The following is a 16019-nucleotide window of genomic DNA, read 5'->3' on the forward strand; positions in this document are numbered from 1 at the left end:
TTTTACCTTTGGGTTCAATGTAGCATTTTCAAATCCTCATTGGCACTCTGTAATACGGCAGTACAATATTTCAATAAAATAATCCTTTATTTTTCTAGCAAAAATAAGAATTCTATGTATACTATATAAAATGAATGCATTGAATAAATGGCTTCTGAAGAGTTTCTATGTAATTGCAACTCTACACCCTCAGAATAAGATACCGGGGTACTCACACTGTACTTCCAGATACCGCTGGGTCTGCAGGTTTCCAGTGACCGCAGGGTGCTCCACCTGGCAGATCACTGGGACCCCATCGTCCTCCTTGTGCACCTTCAGCATCAGTTGACTGGTCACAGTGTACATGTCTGACCACTCTTCCACCTCCGATTTGCCTGGGGAACAGAAAATGTACCAAGACACCAGAGTTTGGTGAATTTCCATCAGTTTGTTTTTATGTCCTCCCCTCTGTCCTCTAACCCCAATATTGCTATTTTAACAAATATGATGGCAGTTACTTGGGATGAGAGTAACCTGTGGATAGTTACCTGATGAAATGTTTATTTCCTTAATTTATGACTTTTCAACCTGGCAGCATAGTATTTAAGATATACTTCAAGTCCAAATACCATATACTATTTTTACTGAAATATATTATGTATGGTTTTTCTATCTTAAAACCTCCCAGAAAAAGACAGCTGAAAGTTGAAGCATTTTGACATCTGGCTGCTCAAGGTATTCAGGAGGAGAAAAAGAAAAATGTTTTTCACCCCTAAAACCATCTGAACTTGAAATATCGACTACGCTGTCATGCCATTTAGAAATTCTAGGATATTATCCAAATCCCCTAAGTAATTCAACAAGCAGTAGAGTTACAAACAACCCCCTTTGCCTACTCCCATCATCAACAATTAAGAGAGAAAGTAACTAAATGGATTTACATAATTGAAATTGTAATTGAAATGTTTAAACTCTGAGACTTTTGGAAGACCACAAAAATGCAGTGGCAGTGGGCTAGAGCAAAGTAAGATACAGGGCTTGGGGCCAGACGGGAGACACGTCCAAGAACACCCAGAAAAGGAGGGAGGAGGCTTCCGGATGGAATGAATAGGCCAAGGCAGTCCCTTCCTGAACTCAGCACTCCCAGGAACATGGCACACCATTAACTTTCTTTTAATGTTTTGTACTTATCGGTACACATTTAATGGCTGAATTCATTTAGACAGAAAAGCAGAGAGGAAATGAGAAACTCCTTCCTTCCAAAACCATACCTAGGAAATAGGAGATTAAAACAGAACAAGCTTCTTGAAACTTAAGCTGTTATATATAGATTTATCTGCTTCCAGATATAGATTTCTATATCCTCTTTCTAAAAGGGCTGATTCTTTTCTTTCTCACGCTCTTTATTTATTTAACAAGCACATATACAGCACTTACTTTGGCCCAAGTATTAAATACTTTACAACTATTAACTCTTTTCATCTTCATAAAAAGTCCATAAAGTATGTAATATGATTATCCCTATTTTAGAGGAAACTGAAGCACGCCACTAGCATTTCTGTCAAACAATTAGAGGAGTTCAGCCCCTAAGACCTTTGTGCAGGGTACTACCCGCAGGGTAACTTTGAAAAGGAAGGAATCTCAATGCAGAAATACACGCGGAATTTAAGATAACTGGCAAAAAATGGTCAAACAGGGTATAGGCTGTCTCCTTTATCTGATGCAACACCTGAGGTGGCAGGTATTTGAGGATCCAGGACCCAAACCCGGGATGGCCCAGTACAGAGGTAAAGGTGATCAGAATGGGGCTAAAGGAGCTGCCTTGTACTGTCATCACAAAATCACAGACTGCATAAGAACAGGCTGGTGAATTGGGCAACTGAATCACAAATTTCACAAGAAAGGTGGTCCCTGTAAATTCACAATTAAGATGAAATTGTTAGTCCACTTAGTGCAACCACTCTTGTAGGAAAGCATGTAGTCAACACAGTTGATAGTGCAATAGATGTCAGAATGACTTGGAATTTACCATACGAAAGACTGTTAAACATTTTTTTAAATGTATACCCTGAAAATGTGGGGTTCTGATCCCCTCTAGGTCTCTGCAAAAGACAGGGTAAAAGCAATTAGAATTGAAGGTACAGACAGAGACAGCCTGAGCTCAGGAGACAGCCCTCATGAAAATTTTTCCTAGCCTAAAGAGTTCTAGTTTACAGTTTTAGTTCTTTCTGGGCATCTGAGTAGAGCGACAGCTATCACCATGAACCCTCAAACAGCAGAATGAGGACATGGATTAGAACAATAAAATGCTTTTATGCTTTGGCCTCAGACATATTTAGTAATTGATTATAAACCATATCTAAATGAATACTTTCACTTCATGGGCATATTTTGTATTTGTCCTTGATTTTCACAAAGGCATACCTGCTAGAATCAACTAACTACTTCAGTGTGGGGCAATCTGCAGCTTACCTTTTAGCTCTGTGTTCCCTTTGAACCACCTGATAGTCGTGGCTGGCTTGCTGGCCATAGCAGTGCAGTTGACTTCAATCTCCTCACCTTCCACCGCAGTGTCTTTCTGGATATCGATCATCAGATTACGTGGTGGGACTACAAATTAAACATATGTGCTTTATAAACACAGAATGCATTTTTGCATTGTTGCTATCAAAAACGAGAAAAACAGTAGACATTCCGGATGGGAATTTAAATCATCACAAGAGGGGAAAAAGAAATACAAAGTAATCATCAAATAAAGTGAGTTATGCAAAATCAGTTAATTTAGAATTTCTATCCTAAATTTATGTTATAAAATAACCAGTGTGGCTGGGCATGATGGCTCACATTTGTAATCCCAGAACTTTGGGAGGCCGAGGCAGGCAGATCACCTGAGGTCAGGAGTTTGAGATCAACATGGAGAAACCCCATCTCTATTAAAAATACAAAATTATCCGGGCATGGCAGCACGTGCCTGTAATCCCAGCTACTTGGGAGGCTGAGGCAGGAGAATCGCTTGAACCTGGGAGGCGGAGGTTACAGTGAGCCGAGATCATGCCGTTGCATGCCAGCCTGGGCAACAAGAGCGAAACTCCGTCTCAATAATAATAATAATAACCAATGTCCCATTCTTATCACTGAGCGCATTATATCAATATAGATATTAGTCACCAGTCATTCAAAAATTAACCAGAAAGTAGATATAAAAGAGGAGTACATACTATTGAAATGATCATCCTTACCAGGAAACCCCAGAAAGCAGTATTTCTCCTTGAACTCAACTCTTGAATTTCAATCTTCAAATGAAAGATTCCAAAGTCAATGGGGCAAAGATAAAAATCTTTGAGTCCCTTAAAAGAATCACTCACCATAAAATGCACAGAAAAATTGTGTCTCAAACTAGTTCCATGTAATTAAAATGATTCATAGAGATCCAGAATGTAATCATAACCTCTGAGGGATAATGTAGTAATAAAGTCCTTTGGATATGAAGATGCAGTAATACAAGAAATGCCAATTAGTTTGCAGCAATTTTCCATATTCTGAATTCCAATGCTCCAGATTTTCGAAACGAAAGACGAAAGAGACTCTTAAGTGCTTATAAGTAGATTTACATATCAGAATTAAAACCACCCTTCTGTAAGCATATTAAACATATATGTGATAAAATGGTCAAAATAACGGATTGGGAAGTTAAAGTACTGACTATCAAATCAAGAGTATGTAGTGTGATAGTGATGGTGATGGTGACGATGATGATGATGATAAAATATGTTATCTTTTATGAAACTGAGTTGACAGTAAAACTTCATATGCAACCTTACCTCATGACTGAGCCTGTTGAAATAAAAATCAGTAAGAATACTGAATTCAGTACAGTGAATCTAAGAATATGTGTCCTGACCACCATGAATAAGCAAAGACAGTTCCGAGACTTATGATTAATAAGTTTCTCAACTCAGAAGAGAAACAAGAAATTAAATATGTATAAACATGCCATCCTGATGATCAAGTTGAATAATAAATCTCTGATACTGCTTCAATAAATTATGGGATTAAACCATGTATTTGGGATTTCCAACTGTTCTAGTCCACAATGTGAAAACTCTGCCCACAGGAAGACTTTTACACTGAATTGGAGCAGTTGAAAATTCCTACAGAGAATGATAGAAAAGTAAAAGTAAAATGATTTGTTGCACATACTTCCTTAGCAAGATAGTGTTTGGTGGTGGTGGTGGTGGGGGGTGTAATGAGCAGAGCCAAAGGATCCCTCTTCTTTGTTTCCCGTGTACAAGGAAAACAACATATTTGCTCAAATGGATGTGCTGCTAATATGATATGGCCCAAATGAGTAGTTACACATGGCAAAGAACTACCCTAGTTTACATTTTAAGAAAAAATAAACAAAAAGATAATTTAACATCTAATTTAGAGTTTCACATCTGCTAGCATTTTATGAGACACAGAAAGGCTGTAACAAAAGAAATGGAATGACTTCAACTAGCTGTATCTTTCACATAGTTTATCCATGCTAGATGATAGTCAGGTAGGTTATAGATTTTCATCATACATACCTAGACGGTTGATAGGGGATACACGGAGAGACTAGATGTTTAGGACTAATAAATACTACTGCATTCTGAGTGCAGTATTATAGGAATATTTTTTACATGCTATTGTTAGATCAAATGTCAGAGGAAAAGCCTGAAGAAAATAAGACCTTAAAGAGTGGTATAAGAAAAAATGAAAAGAAAACAACTAAGGTGTAACAAATATAGGAGTGTCTTTTCAACAAATGAAGGAATGAAAGTAAACAAACAAACAAAAAAAACTTTTCAAGGTCCAGGAAAAAATAGGGGTGATGAAAAGAATTTTTCATGTTGAAATATGCAGTGGTTCCTAATGAGAACTGTAACGGAGCAATGTAACTGATGGGATAGGACCTTAGGAAGGAGGCTCTCTTAGTATGTGACAAAGAGGACAAGGCAAATGGCTAAAGCCACTGGCAACCTGGGAAATCCCTAGGGAATGGGGCAGATCAGATCCCATTTTATCTGTATAACTTTGGGAGAAACACTTTGATGCTCCCTCTGTGGAAACACGGGAATCTTCTTGATGCGACAGTCCAGCAGTTGTTAAAAGACTCCTCTATATATCTCTGTTGAGTCTTAGTGGAATTTAGCCTCAAACATACTCAGATAGTTGTTTCCTGTGTTCCTGGATGCCCTTCCTTTATTCCCTCAGTTTTCATGCTGAGCCTGGAAACCCTTTGTCTCTGATTACCCCAAGCTTCTCCTAACCTTCACTACCCGTTAATCTTCAATGATGTTTCTCGGTGGGAAGTCTTTATTGCCTCCATTTGGTTCATAAAGATGAGGGTGTGTTCCTTCCACATTATCAATAATGTCTGCTGGTCCAAAGTAAGGAAATGAAAAGGGACAGGTACAGATAAGGATTGAGGAAAATTCACCAATGTCTCCTCCAGATTTCGTTTTGGGGCTGAGATCCTGACAGGCAGCTAGGTCCTCATCTGGATTATTTGTTGTTTGGCATTATCCAAACAACTGCAACAGATAAATTCTACTCTGTAACTCTTCAGAGTGAGTCCTGAACCAGTGCTAGTTCCTAGGATTATATGCCCAAAGAGCTGACATCATGTTCAACTTTATGGCTAAGGTAAAAATGTGGAAAACTTCAAAAGCATTAGAAAATGTGCCCAGTGTTGCAGTGGCTCAAGCCTGTAATTCTAGCACTTTGGGAGGCAGAGGTGGGTGGATCACCTGGGGTCAGGAGTTTGAGACCAGCCTGGCCAACATGGTGAAACCCTGTCTCTACCAAAAATACAAAAATTAGCCAGGTGAGGTGGCGGGCACTTGTAGTTCCAGCTACTCAGGAGGCTGAGAGAGGAAAATCACTTGAACCCAGGAGGCGGAGGTTGCAGTGAGTTGAGATCATGCCATTGCACTCCAGCCTGGGCGACAGAGGGAGATTCCGTCTCAAAAAAAAAAAAAAAAATTTGCCCAGTGTAGAAAAATGAAGGGCTTATTCATTGTTGAGATCACCATCCTGTGAAATCACTGAATGATTTTTTTTTTCCAAGCCCATAAATAGTTTTCTCAAGATTGTGACCAGTATTTCTGATCTTAGCTAAGGTTAGAAGAAGAAACAGGCATGTATACTGGGAGTTGTTTGGTTTATAAAATAAAATCTGATAATGTGAATCATAATACTTTATTGATATGTTACAAAGCTGACTTTGCTCAGTTTTTTTTTTTTTTTTAAGAGCAAGAAATCTTTCAAAAATATAAATGAGGTGATTTAAATCTGTTTTTCTGAAAAAAAGGGTTGGACAAGAAAATCTTAAAACTTATTTTGGTCTATTAATTCTACCGTGTTTTTCCTTTAGCTTCATAATGTCTACTCTAATACAAAAGGTTAGTAAAGTATAAACATCCATTTATAAGAAAAATGAATTAAAACTGCTGCTAACCAGAGAATATACTTACGCATGGTCCACTAAACAGGCACATTTAGTAAAAACTGCCTGCAGCCATTAATGAAAATAACCAAAGATATTTCTAAGGAGGTGCATATAGATGAAAACCTGAATGAAAATCACAGAGGGAAATGCTAGAAAACAGTAATGAAATGTCAAGGTTCTTCTTAGCTAACCTCAAATCTATAAGAGTGCTAATTATAAACATTACGCCTACAACATTTAACAAAAATCAGCAATATCAAGATGAGTCACATTAATTACAACAAAAGAGGAGTCTTAAAGCTGATCAGTATGTGAAATCTCACTCTAAGACCCTTTAAAATAATTAGGTTCTCCTGTCCCTGGAATCTTAAGAACAAACACTAATCTTAGAAGGACAGGACTGTGATAATATTAGCTACTATTACCAGTAACTATATTAATCTTAAAGAAGTGTATTCTCTGTCTCATTCATCTCCTCTTATGAATAGTAGTATAAAGAGAGTCCTACGGTATGTTCTGGAGAAAGAAACAAGATCGTCACAAGTGGAAGGAGTGAATGAATATCCTTAAAGGCACCAAATGTATACAAAATATCATAGGAGAGTCTTCAGATTTTACATGGATAAGATCATAAGCATAATAGTAACTATAGAATAGCATAGACAACATTAACAAGTACCCGTCTCCATATCTTATAATTATGCTGAAGTTTTTACTGAATGCATCAAATAACTAATAGACACATGTACTAAAATGAGCATCTTCAACCTATCAAGAAGTTTGACAGCTGTGTAAGTACACATGGAGTCCTTTTCAGAGAACTGCAGATAGCAACGAAGATGCTAATGTCATTCTTCATTCATTGTAATATCTGAAAACTCTAAACCTTACGAGAAAGGTGTGAATATACGAGTATCAGTGGAAATTGTCAGATTTTGGAAAATGAAAGACTCAAACACTGATGACAACAATTTTACTCTGTCAAGGAATCCTAGAGTAAATTAAATGGAAAGAATATTAAGTGAATGAATAATATCTACAGAAAGAACATCTACTACTTTTTATACTTGAAAGTGCTACTTTCAAGTATATTTAATACTTCTATAAAATACAAGTAGGAACCTATTACTTCTAGAATAATCAGACCTCCAAAAGGATTACAGGCATAATGCCTCTCAAAATTCTAGTGCTGGCACACTGGCTCCCAAGCACATGGTGTATTCAGAGCCAAACCGATCCAAAGCAGTTGTTTTGAGAATAAATGTATCAGGCACCAGAAAATGACAGGCAGTAGTAACTGCTTGCCAATGGCTAGACATACTCCTGAAAACAAAAGATGTGTGCCTTTAGGAAAAAAAAAAAATCTTAAAACAAAAGCATTCGGTATTTAACTGAAAACAACCTAGACTGGAAGATACAAAGGTTGTAATTTTAAGACAGAATTGTAAGATTTATTACGAATTCTAAGATTTTTGGTTCTTACTGAGTGCTTTGTAACCCGGGCAAGATGTCTAACGTCTGTTATTATCATTTTACTTCTGTGAAAACAACATATAAATACGTAAAGGTATATGTAGTAAAATACTCTGAAAATTCAAAATGCCATAAATAGATTTTATTTTATGACTGTCACTTTTGTGGAAATGCCATAAATGATGATGAGTCAAAGGGTAGATGAGTGGATGGTCAATTTGAAGTCTATGCTGCTAATGACTTACTCCAATAAGCAAAGCGCATTTTCAAATAATCTGATACAAGCAGATAGACAGAAAACTTCAAATTTATGCTTGCGAATTTGGTACATCTGCAAAATACCAAAATAGTCATCCCACCAAAACCTCCCATGCTTACTATTTCTACAGGTCTAATCTGGATTAAGACCACAATAGTGACAAATATGAATACATGAAAGCCATCTATCATTAAACACAGACCAGATTAGAAATTGTATGGACTGGTTTTAAACACATCTTTCTAAAATTGATACTCCTCTTGTCAAAAACATATATGTGAGCATTAGGGTTATGTTTTAGCTTAATGAATAAAAAAATGTTCCCTTCTACAGCTGTGTTGAAGTAAAGTAATGAGGCAGCAGCTCAATATGTACATCCATAAATACATATATGTGCACACATACCAAGCAAAAATGTCCTTCATATTTATCTTTCCTCTTCAATCTTCCTATCATTACACTGAAAAGCTGAAGTCTGCCGCCTCAAATAGACTTTGATTCATCATCTTCCCGAAGGTGTAAATCAGAGATCTTGCCTCATGCTATAGTGTATGTCCTTGAAAATTCAGTTTCAAGAATCCAAATCAGCTGGTGTTATGCAGTAGAGTAAGCTTGTCCAAAGGTGACTAATTCAAACCACCTTCAACATAGAAATATCTGCTGACTATATTAAAATTAAACATGGAAACCTGGCTACTAGGATTTTGCTGAAACTCACAATCTGGTGATCATAAATGAAGATACTCAGCTCACTGGAGGTGTACCTAGCAGCCCATCAACAGTTCTTTGCTTATTATCAGTTAAAGTGCTCTTAACTCTTTTATGTCCAATGACTGCAATTTGTGGCAAAGTATATAATATATTCATGGAGTATGATTTTTTTTACAGCATAATCTAGAGTATAAGCAATAAACAAGGCCGTAAGTCAAGCCAATGAAAAGGAGATCAACAATATTAAAACGAGGATGTAACTCAGAAGGAAAAATCATTACGTGGATTTCATAACTGAGCTCTGCCATGGGGTATAGATTTGGTAGCCCATCTCCCCTTCTCCTGCACACAAGGAAGAAAAAATCCCAGTAGTTAGAAGCAATAACATTTCATGTGGTGAGTGATTCATTTGAGGGCTCTAAATTCTCTTGATCTTTGCTTCTGAAGCTTGAGGTTTGAAACCCAACAGCAAGTGGAATCTATAAAGACTGCTGATTGCCATTCCTTACAGCATTTGGTAAAATAGGCTATTTTTAAAATTCAGCCAGATGGGCGGTGATTCTTCCTGAAACAAGTTTGAACAGGAGAATTCACCATTAACCTTTTCCTTGCTGCTGTAAAAGGGCCATCCCTATTCCATTTCCCCGGGTAAGCCCCACATGCATTTCTTACCCAGGACTGTGATGGTGGTGTAACTTTCCTGTGGGGGATCAGTGTATAGCTGGCAAAAGTATCTTCCTTCATCAGAAATTGAGACGTTTGTCAATGATACTTTGAGTTCACTGCTAGAAAAATTCAGCAACTGAAACCTGCTGTCCTTCAAAGCTGTGAAACAAAACAGAGAGTCAGTGATTGTGAGAAGGTGGACGGACAGTCTATTTTCCTTAATTATTTATTAAATCTTGCTGTATCTGATACTTCTTGACTTACTATTTTGGGTGTTTGCAGTAACTTCATGTAGACAAATAACCCTGTCCAAAGGAAACTTACGCATATGAGTGCATGTGTGAGTGTGTGTGTATGTGTGTGTGTGTGCATATATATATATGCACACATACCCAGCTACGCACCCTTCTAACTTGGCACAATTCCAAATGCTGTCAGTTTTCAGCACTTATTCATACATGTTTTCAGGTTTTATACTAGAGACAGACAAAAAGAAAACAAAGGGAAAAAGCAGGTCTTCAGTTCCCTGAAGCAGGGAGTGCCAGGGCCCCCTAGCCTTTGGGCACTGGAAGTTTAGGGACTAAGGCCTACAGCCTCTTAAAATACCTCAAAAATTGTAGGTAAGGCCTTCAAAAAACAAGGGTTTCAAATTATGAAACAGAACTAGAAAAGCCTTCATATTAATTACAAAAGCAACATGAAAAATTATTTTAAAAACTTATAATCTAATAGCAAAATAAACCTAATCAACTTGGATGCACCTTAACATATCTGATGTGATTTGAGGTGGAGCTGCCAAAAGTGGATGACCTCTAAGTACATTTGGCTTCACAGTATGAAACTAATTAGGCATTAAGCAGGAAATCAAAATCACTGCAAAACTGATATATGTGGGCCTCTTATTTAGTTCAAATGTTCTCTTTCAAAATCCTTTCTTAATTTTGGCAAAGACTAACTTAGTATATGACAAATATTAACTTTAAGAAAAGAAGCTGGCTTATTTCCTTTTATCTTCCCTCAACCTTTTAAATGTTCCTTAGGTTTATCAACATTTTCCACAGGTCATGAATGACCCTGAGGTATTGGGGAGGAAGGGGACAAGCAGCTGGGAAGGGACATGCTTCGCTTTGGTTAGGCACCGATGCTCTCCAATAACAGGTTTTGTTTGTTTGTTTGTTTGTTTTCCAAAAGATTTGATTCTTGCTCTTACTAAGCCCTGACACTGATATGAACCATTTCTATTCTACACAAGTCCGTTGCAATTTTGTTTTTTGTGATATTGCATTTGGAAAGATTTCAGCATATGGACACTTCTATATGCCAAAGGCTATGACGAGAGAAGACTTGGTTTTATGCTTATAGGCGTGTATTGCCTTGGAAACTTCAATCTTCAAACCAAAGGGATTACCTTTCAGAATGCTGTATTTTCCTTGCCTTACCCTGTTTGAGTTGTTTGTGTCAGCTAAGTATTTGGGACTCGATTGCAATTCACCTTGAATTACTACAATCAATTTCTATTGCAAAGTAAGACTGCCTTACTTTTAAAAGGGGCCATTCAAGGTTTCTATTAAGTAGAAAGATTATGATTGCCTGTCTGTTCTTCCCTCTAAAGAACTGACTAAACTTTAAGCATCTAACATTAAATTTAAAAAAGGTGGCCTTAGCAATCTCTTTATCAAGACAACATGTAGGTAAAAAAGTTGCCATCTACAACTATAGAGATGGAAACTTACGCCTGAAGTCCCTGAAATAAATGGTCTGCCTGTTGGGATTCAGTAGCTGAATCACAGAGTCGTCACTCTTATTGACTTGGCAACTGATGGTCGCAACCTCTCCCTCGATCACTGTCACGTCTTTCGTAAACAGATTCTGTCCATCACCTTAAAAAAAGAGAAGAAAAGGTCAGAGGAAAATTTCCATCAATTAAAATGTGATCAATGGGATCTATTAAAGTGGGAACTAGGCATATTAGAAAATGAACACAAGTAGCAACATTTAGCATGGCTCTAATACCTTTCTTCGTAGTCTACAAAACGAGTCTATTAATCGAAGACAGATCAAAGGACAAAATACAACTAAGCCTGGAATCATCATACTCTCAAAAGCTGTGATACAAAAGGTTTCGGCCTCTAGTACTTTGTTGAGTAGTATATTGAGGAGGTATTGGAAAAGGTCAGAGTACCAGCTTTTGTGAATGCTGAAGCTCTCACAAATGGAGTAGGGAAGATAGACACCGCCAACTTTAGCTTGCCTGCCCTTGAGCTAAGCTATTTGGTCAGCCTCACAGAAACTCAAGGAGCCACTTAATAGAAGTAGGTAGGAGGGTTCAATAAATAATCTCGTCTTGTTAGTTGATGTTAACAGTCCCAATGTATAGGCAGTTCATCGTGTGTGAATGAGTGACTCTTTAGGATCTCAATAAAATCCTGGCAAGGCTTAGGGTTTGGAGTTTGTTACTCTGCTCTCTGAAACTCACACCTTCATGATTCACCCAAAGTCCCAGGCATTTCTGAACTGACACCCCTATCTGCAGATCACCCCCCACCCCCGCCAGCCATTTAGAAAATCTCCCTCAGAACATGTCAAAAAGTCGAGGCTTTCAGATTCACTGATATATAAGGATTATCTTCAGATCTGCCCTAGTTTGTTGCTTCTAAGATTAGTGACGGCAGCCTGGGCCACCTCATAAATGTCCTAAATGATCCACAGTACAGGTAGGAGGAGAAGTGAGTTCAACTCAGAACCAAAGGATGAAGTAATTCTCCAGACCTGGCATAGTAGGGGATACAGAAGTATATGCTGTCCTAGCCTTTAAGAAGCTGCCATGTGGGTGAAAACCGATACCTTATCCCTACTTACAGAACAAAAAGTGTGGTATAGGCAGTAGATGTAATGGTCAATCGGGAAGGGGAGAGAGAGAGGCTGCTTTTTAGCTGTGTGATCTCTGGAAAATTAATTAAAGTCCCTGAGCCAGTTTCCCATCTGAAAAATGGGGTTAGTAATTAAAAGCTATCTCACAGGGCTGATGGGGGGATGAAAAAGGATAATAAATATAAAACATTTAGCACTGTGTCTAGTTTCTCATAAAAGTGAATAAATGGCAGCTGCTATCATCATCATCGTCATCATTTCTCTAGACATCAAATACAAAGATTTATTAAGCCATTATGCATTGGGAGTAGTGTGGATCCAAGAATAAGGCTCCTGCTCTCAAGGACCTCCCTATGCAGCTGTTTTACACCAACTCAGGGCAGATTATTTGCTCCTTAAAAAAATGTTCCCACATAAAGAAACAAAGGTCAAAGATAAATACTCATCTAAAGAAAATTTGAGACAGTATAAATAGAGATGCAATTAGAATAAATGGAAGGTTTCCACCTGCTATCATATTTCTGTTGAAGGATCCTTTTTTTTTTTCTTTGCTGGGACACACTGGGAAAGTGTGAGAGGGGTGGCTAAGATGGCTCTAAGCCAAATCCACCTAGAAATAGACCAGCCCCTGGCAGAGGATTAGAAAAGAGGAAACTAAAAGGATAAGGAAAAAAAAGTATTAGAGCCACAGATAGACAAAAATTTCTGGTGCTTGAGGAGCAGACCAAAATGAAACCCAACCTCAAGCTCTATGATCCAGGGAATGAACCCAGGTGTGAGAATGCAGGCCCACAGGGCTTGCAGTGAGTGAGAGGGTAAATTCCGGAAAGCTTGATCCAGCAGTGGAGGCTTAGTACGCCGAACAGTGTTACAGAATAACAACAAAGAGAAAAGGTGATCAGACAAAAAAAAAAAAAAAAAAAGAACGGATGCTTATTTTTTCCTTAGTGCATTACTGTGACAAACACAGAATTCAGAACCCAGCTGGAGAAAGTTTATTCCCAGACTGGAAAAAAGAAAAAGGAGAAGAAAATTTCTACCAATCAAGCGAGGTTTTCAAGGTGGTTTTGCTGGCCCTGGCAAAAGTGTGTACAGCAAAGCCACCACTCTCACAGCCTCAGGTAACGCGCAATCTACTAAGAAAATTAAGAAAAAATTTAATTGTGTGATTCAAGGGCTATAACTGTCTTAAGGCATAGGACTTGCTTTGAGTAGACTAGAATACCAAACACGGTCTTACTGGGTTATGGGAGGGATTTCTTCTATCAAAGGAAGTATATTAGCAACACAAATAATCTTCAGTTTACAAAAGGTACACGTGGAAAGGCCTGGTGACGGGCATTAATCCCTTCAACATAAAGCAAGGCCTTACAAATCCTGACCACTATCTTGCAGCCACTGGTACTTAAAGCCAGTTGCAATTCAATTATGCTTTAATAGAATAGTTCCTGTGAAAATAACTGTATGCTTTAATTTTAGCTCTTTATTGAAATCCTAAGGCTAGCATATTCTGAGAGTAGAATACTACACTCATATTAAGGCTACAAAACATGTATATAGGGGATGGGAAAAGAGGCATGTTGTCCATGATTTTGTCTTTTAAGCAATGACAACAATAAAACAGAGTGAGGTTTTGTTTGTTTTCCAGAGACATTCTTAATCACTTATAATTGAGTACTATAAGGCCAGACTATTTTAATGTGTCACTATTGAGTGAATCATTCAGGTAAAAATTTTTCCATCTGCAAATGTTTGCCCTTGCTGTGCTCTGGCACATAATGTGCTCTGCAAATCCATGGTGGTATCATCATCATGACTGTATTATTTTCTAAAATTGCTAAGGCTAACCTAAAATCCAGTGTCTCAGAAAATGCCAAATCCTAGCTATGTTAACATGGTTATAATACTAATGCTAAAAAATTATAAGTGATCATGAAATATTTTGCTGAAAGATATCAAAGGGCTTTGTCTGATGGTGGTGGCCCAAGGATGCCATTCTGTAAAAATCACCAATAAATTATATGGGTCAGCTGGACGGCAGTTATGTTACACAGAGCTCCACACTTTAAGGCGCCATAAGATGGCTACAAAGGAATAATAATGACCTATTTATTTGAGGCAAAGGAAGTGAATGACAGTGATGAAAATACGGTATGTATGTCAGTACTCTTAACTGCCTGAAGCCTTTATGTAAAAATAATTTCTGCTCACATCCTCAAATATTTCTTCCAAACAGAAGAGTGCACTGTGACTTGATAAATTTCCCCCTTGAAATAGATATCATGACAATTAGGTAGCTACAAAACACAATTTGATGTGTAGCAGAAGGGTACAAATAGGCAACTTTGGTGCCTTTCTTCAAGAATCCATTTTTAAAACCTTTCTGATTTTCTAAAACTCAATTAGCAGATATAATGTCAAGGCAGAAATAGGACATGTTCTGGGCAAAAGAAATCAAACAGGTACAACATACTGTAGCCATTAAATAAAGCTGTTAACAGGAAGGTGATTTATTTTAAGGGTGGAACAATATCTGGCATTTATAGACTAATCGGTGTATATGGGTGAGGTTTAGAAGACAGAATCCAGCTGGATTTTTATTTGTATCAGCAACTATATTCCCTATAACTCCCCGATTTGCCAGACGATTCCTAAAAATAAAACTATGGCACTGGAGAGTCCCATTCTCTTACAATCAAGCTTCCTGTAGTAAACTAGAAGTTGTTAGGGCATTCATCACAATGAAGAGAAATCTTATTGTCTAAAGAAAGATAAAATGTATTTTTATGATTAGTAATGACCATGACAGCAGAGTTGTTGGGGTGGGGGTGCAGCAGGCACATAAATCCCCTACTAATTCAATCTTCAATTAACATAGTTGACAGATTCTTTCCTAAAACCTCATTTTGTTATAAACTCCATTTCAGTGACATTACATAAAACACTTGCCTGGATTGGAATCTATTCAGTCAACAATATGGCCACCGTAGGGAGGTGACAGGGCAAATCTTAAATGAGACATGGGGAAGGGAACAAATGTTTATCCAGGGCTGGGCACTGTGCAGGATGCTTTACATACTTTTCTCTCTCAAACTCATGGAGTTTTCAGTATCCCCGCTTTAGAGATGAAAAACCTGAGACAGAGAGATTTAAATAAGCTGCCTGATGTCATTCAGCTGAGTGGCCAAGCTGGTGCTTGAACCCGGTTCTATCAGATTCTCCGGCCCACACAGCTTGCACTCTTCACCAGCCAGCATCAGGCTTTGATGCCAAGGTTCATACTGGCTCTGCCTTGGAAAATGTACTTGTTTTTAAAGAGGGTTGTTTGCCTATGAGCAACTTCTGATTTTTTTTATTTCCATATTTCATTCAGAACACAATTACACACTTTAAGATGAGAGAGAAACTGTCCTGAATGTAAAAGACCTTGTTTACTACTGCTTCCTTCTTTCAGTGCTCGGCACTCTGCCCCTAGAGAAAGCCTTTATTACCAGTGCATGGCGGCCTTTTGCCAGCACCACAAGCTCTCGCCCCCGCTGCCTGGCTGTTCATAAATAAAGCACTTCATTTACACCGGGGGAG

The 16019-nt window shown here is 37.9% G+C and overlaps 1 protein-coding gene across 7 annotated transcripts in view; it reads right to left on the reverse strand.

Annotated features, from left to right (window-relative positions):
* CADM1 (cell adhesion molecule 1) overlaps positions 1 to 16019 on the reverse strand; it is a 331126-nt gene that overhangs the window by 55557 nt on the left and 259550 nt on the right. For all 7 annotated transcript variants that reach the window (XM_054441704.2, XM_054441701.2, XM_054441703.2 and 4 more), the window contains exons 2-5: positions 11300 to 11446; positions 9573 to 9725; positions 2452 to 2589; positions 216 to 374 (exon numbers count right to left, since the gene is read on the reverse strand). In XM_054441704.2, coding sequence (XP_054297679.1) covers positions 216 to 374; positions 2452 to 2589; positions 9573 to 9725; positions 11300 to 11446 — 597 coding nt within the window. The remainder of the gene's footprint in view (positions 1 to 215; positions 375 to 2451; positions 2590 to 9572; positions 9726 to 11299; positions 11447 to 16019) is intronic.

Source organism: Pongo pygmaeus, chromosome 9, assembly GCF_028885625.2.
Source record: "Pongo pygmaeus isolate AG05252 chromosome 9, NHGRI_mPonPyg2-v2.0_pri, whole genome shotgun sequence".
NCBI classification, from domain to species: domain Eukaryota; kingdom Metazoa; phylum Chordata; class Mammalia; order Primates; family Hominidae; genus Pongo; species Pongo pygmaeus.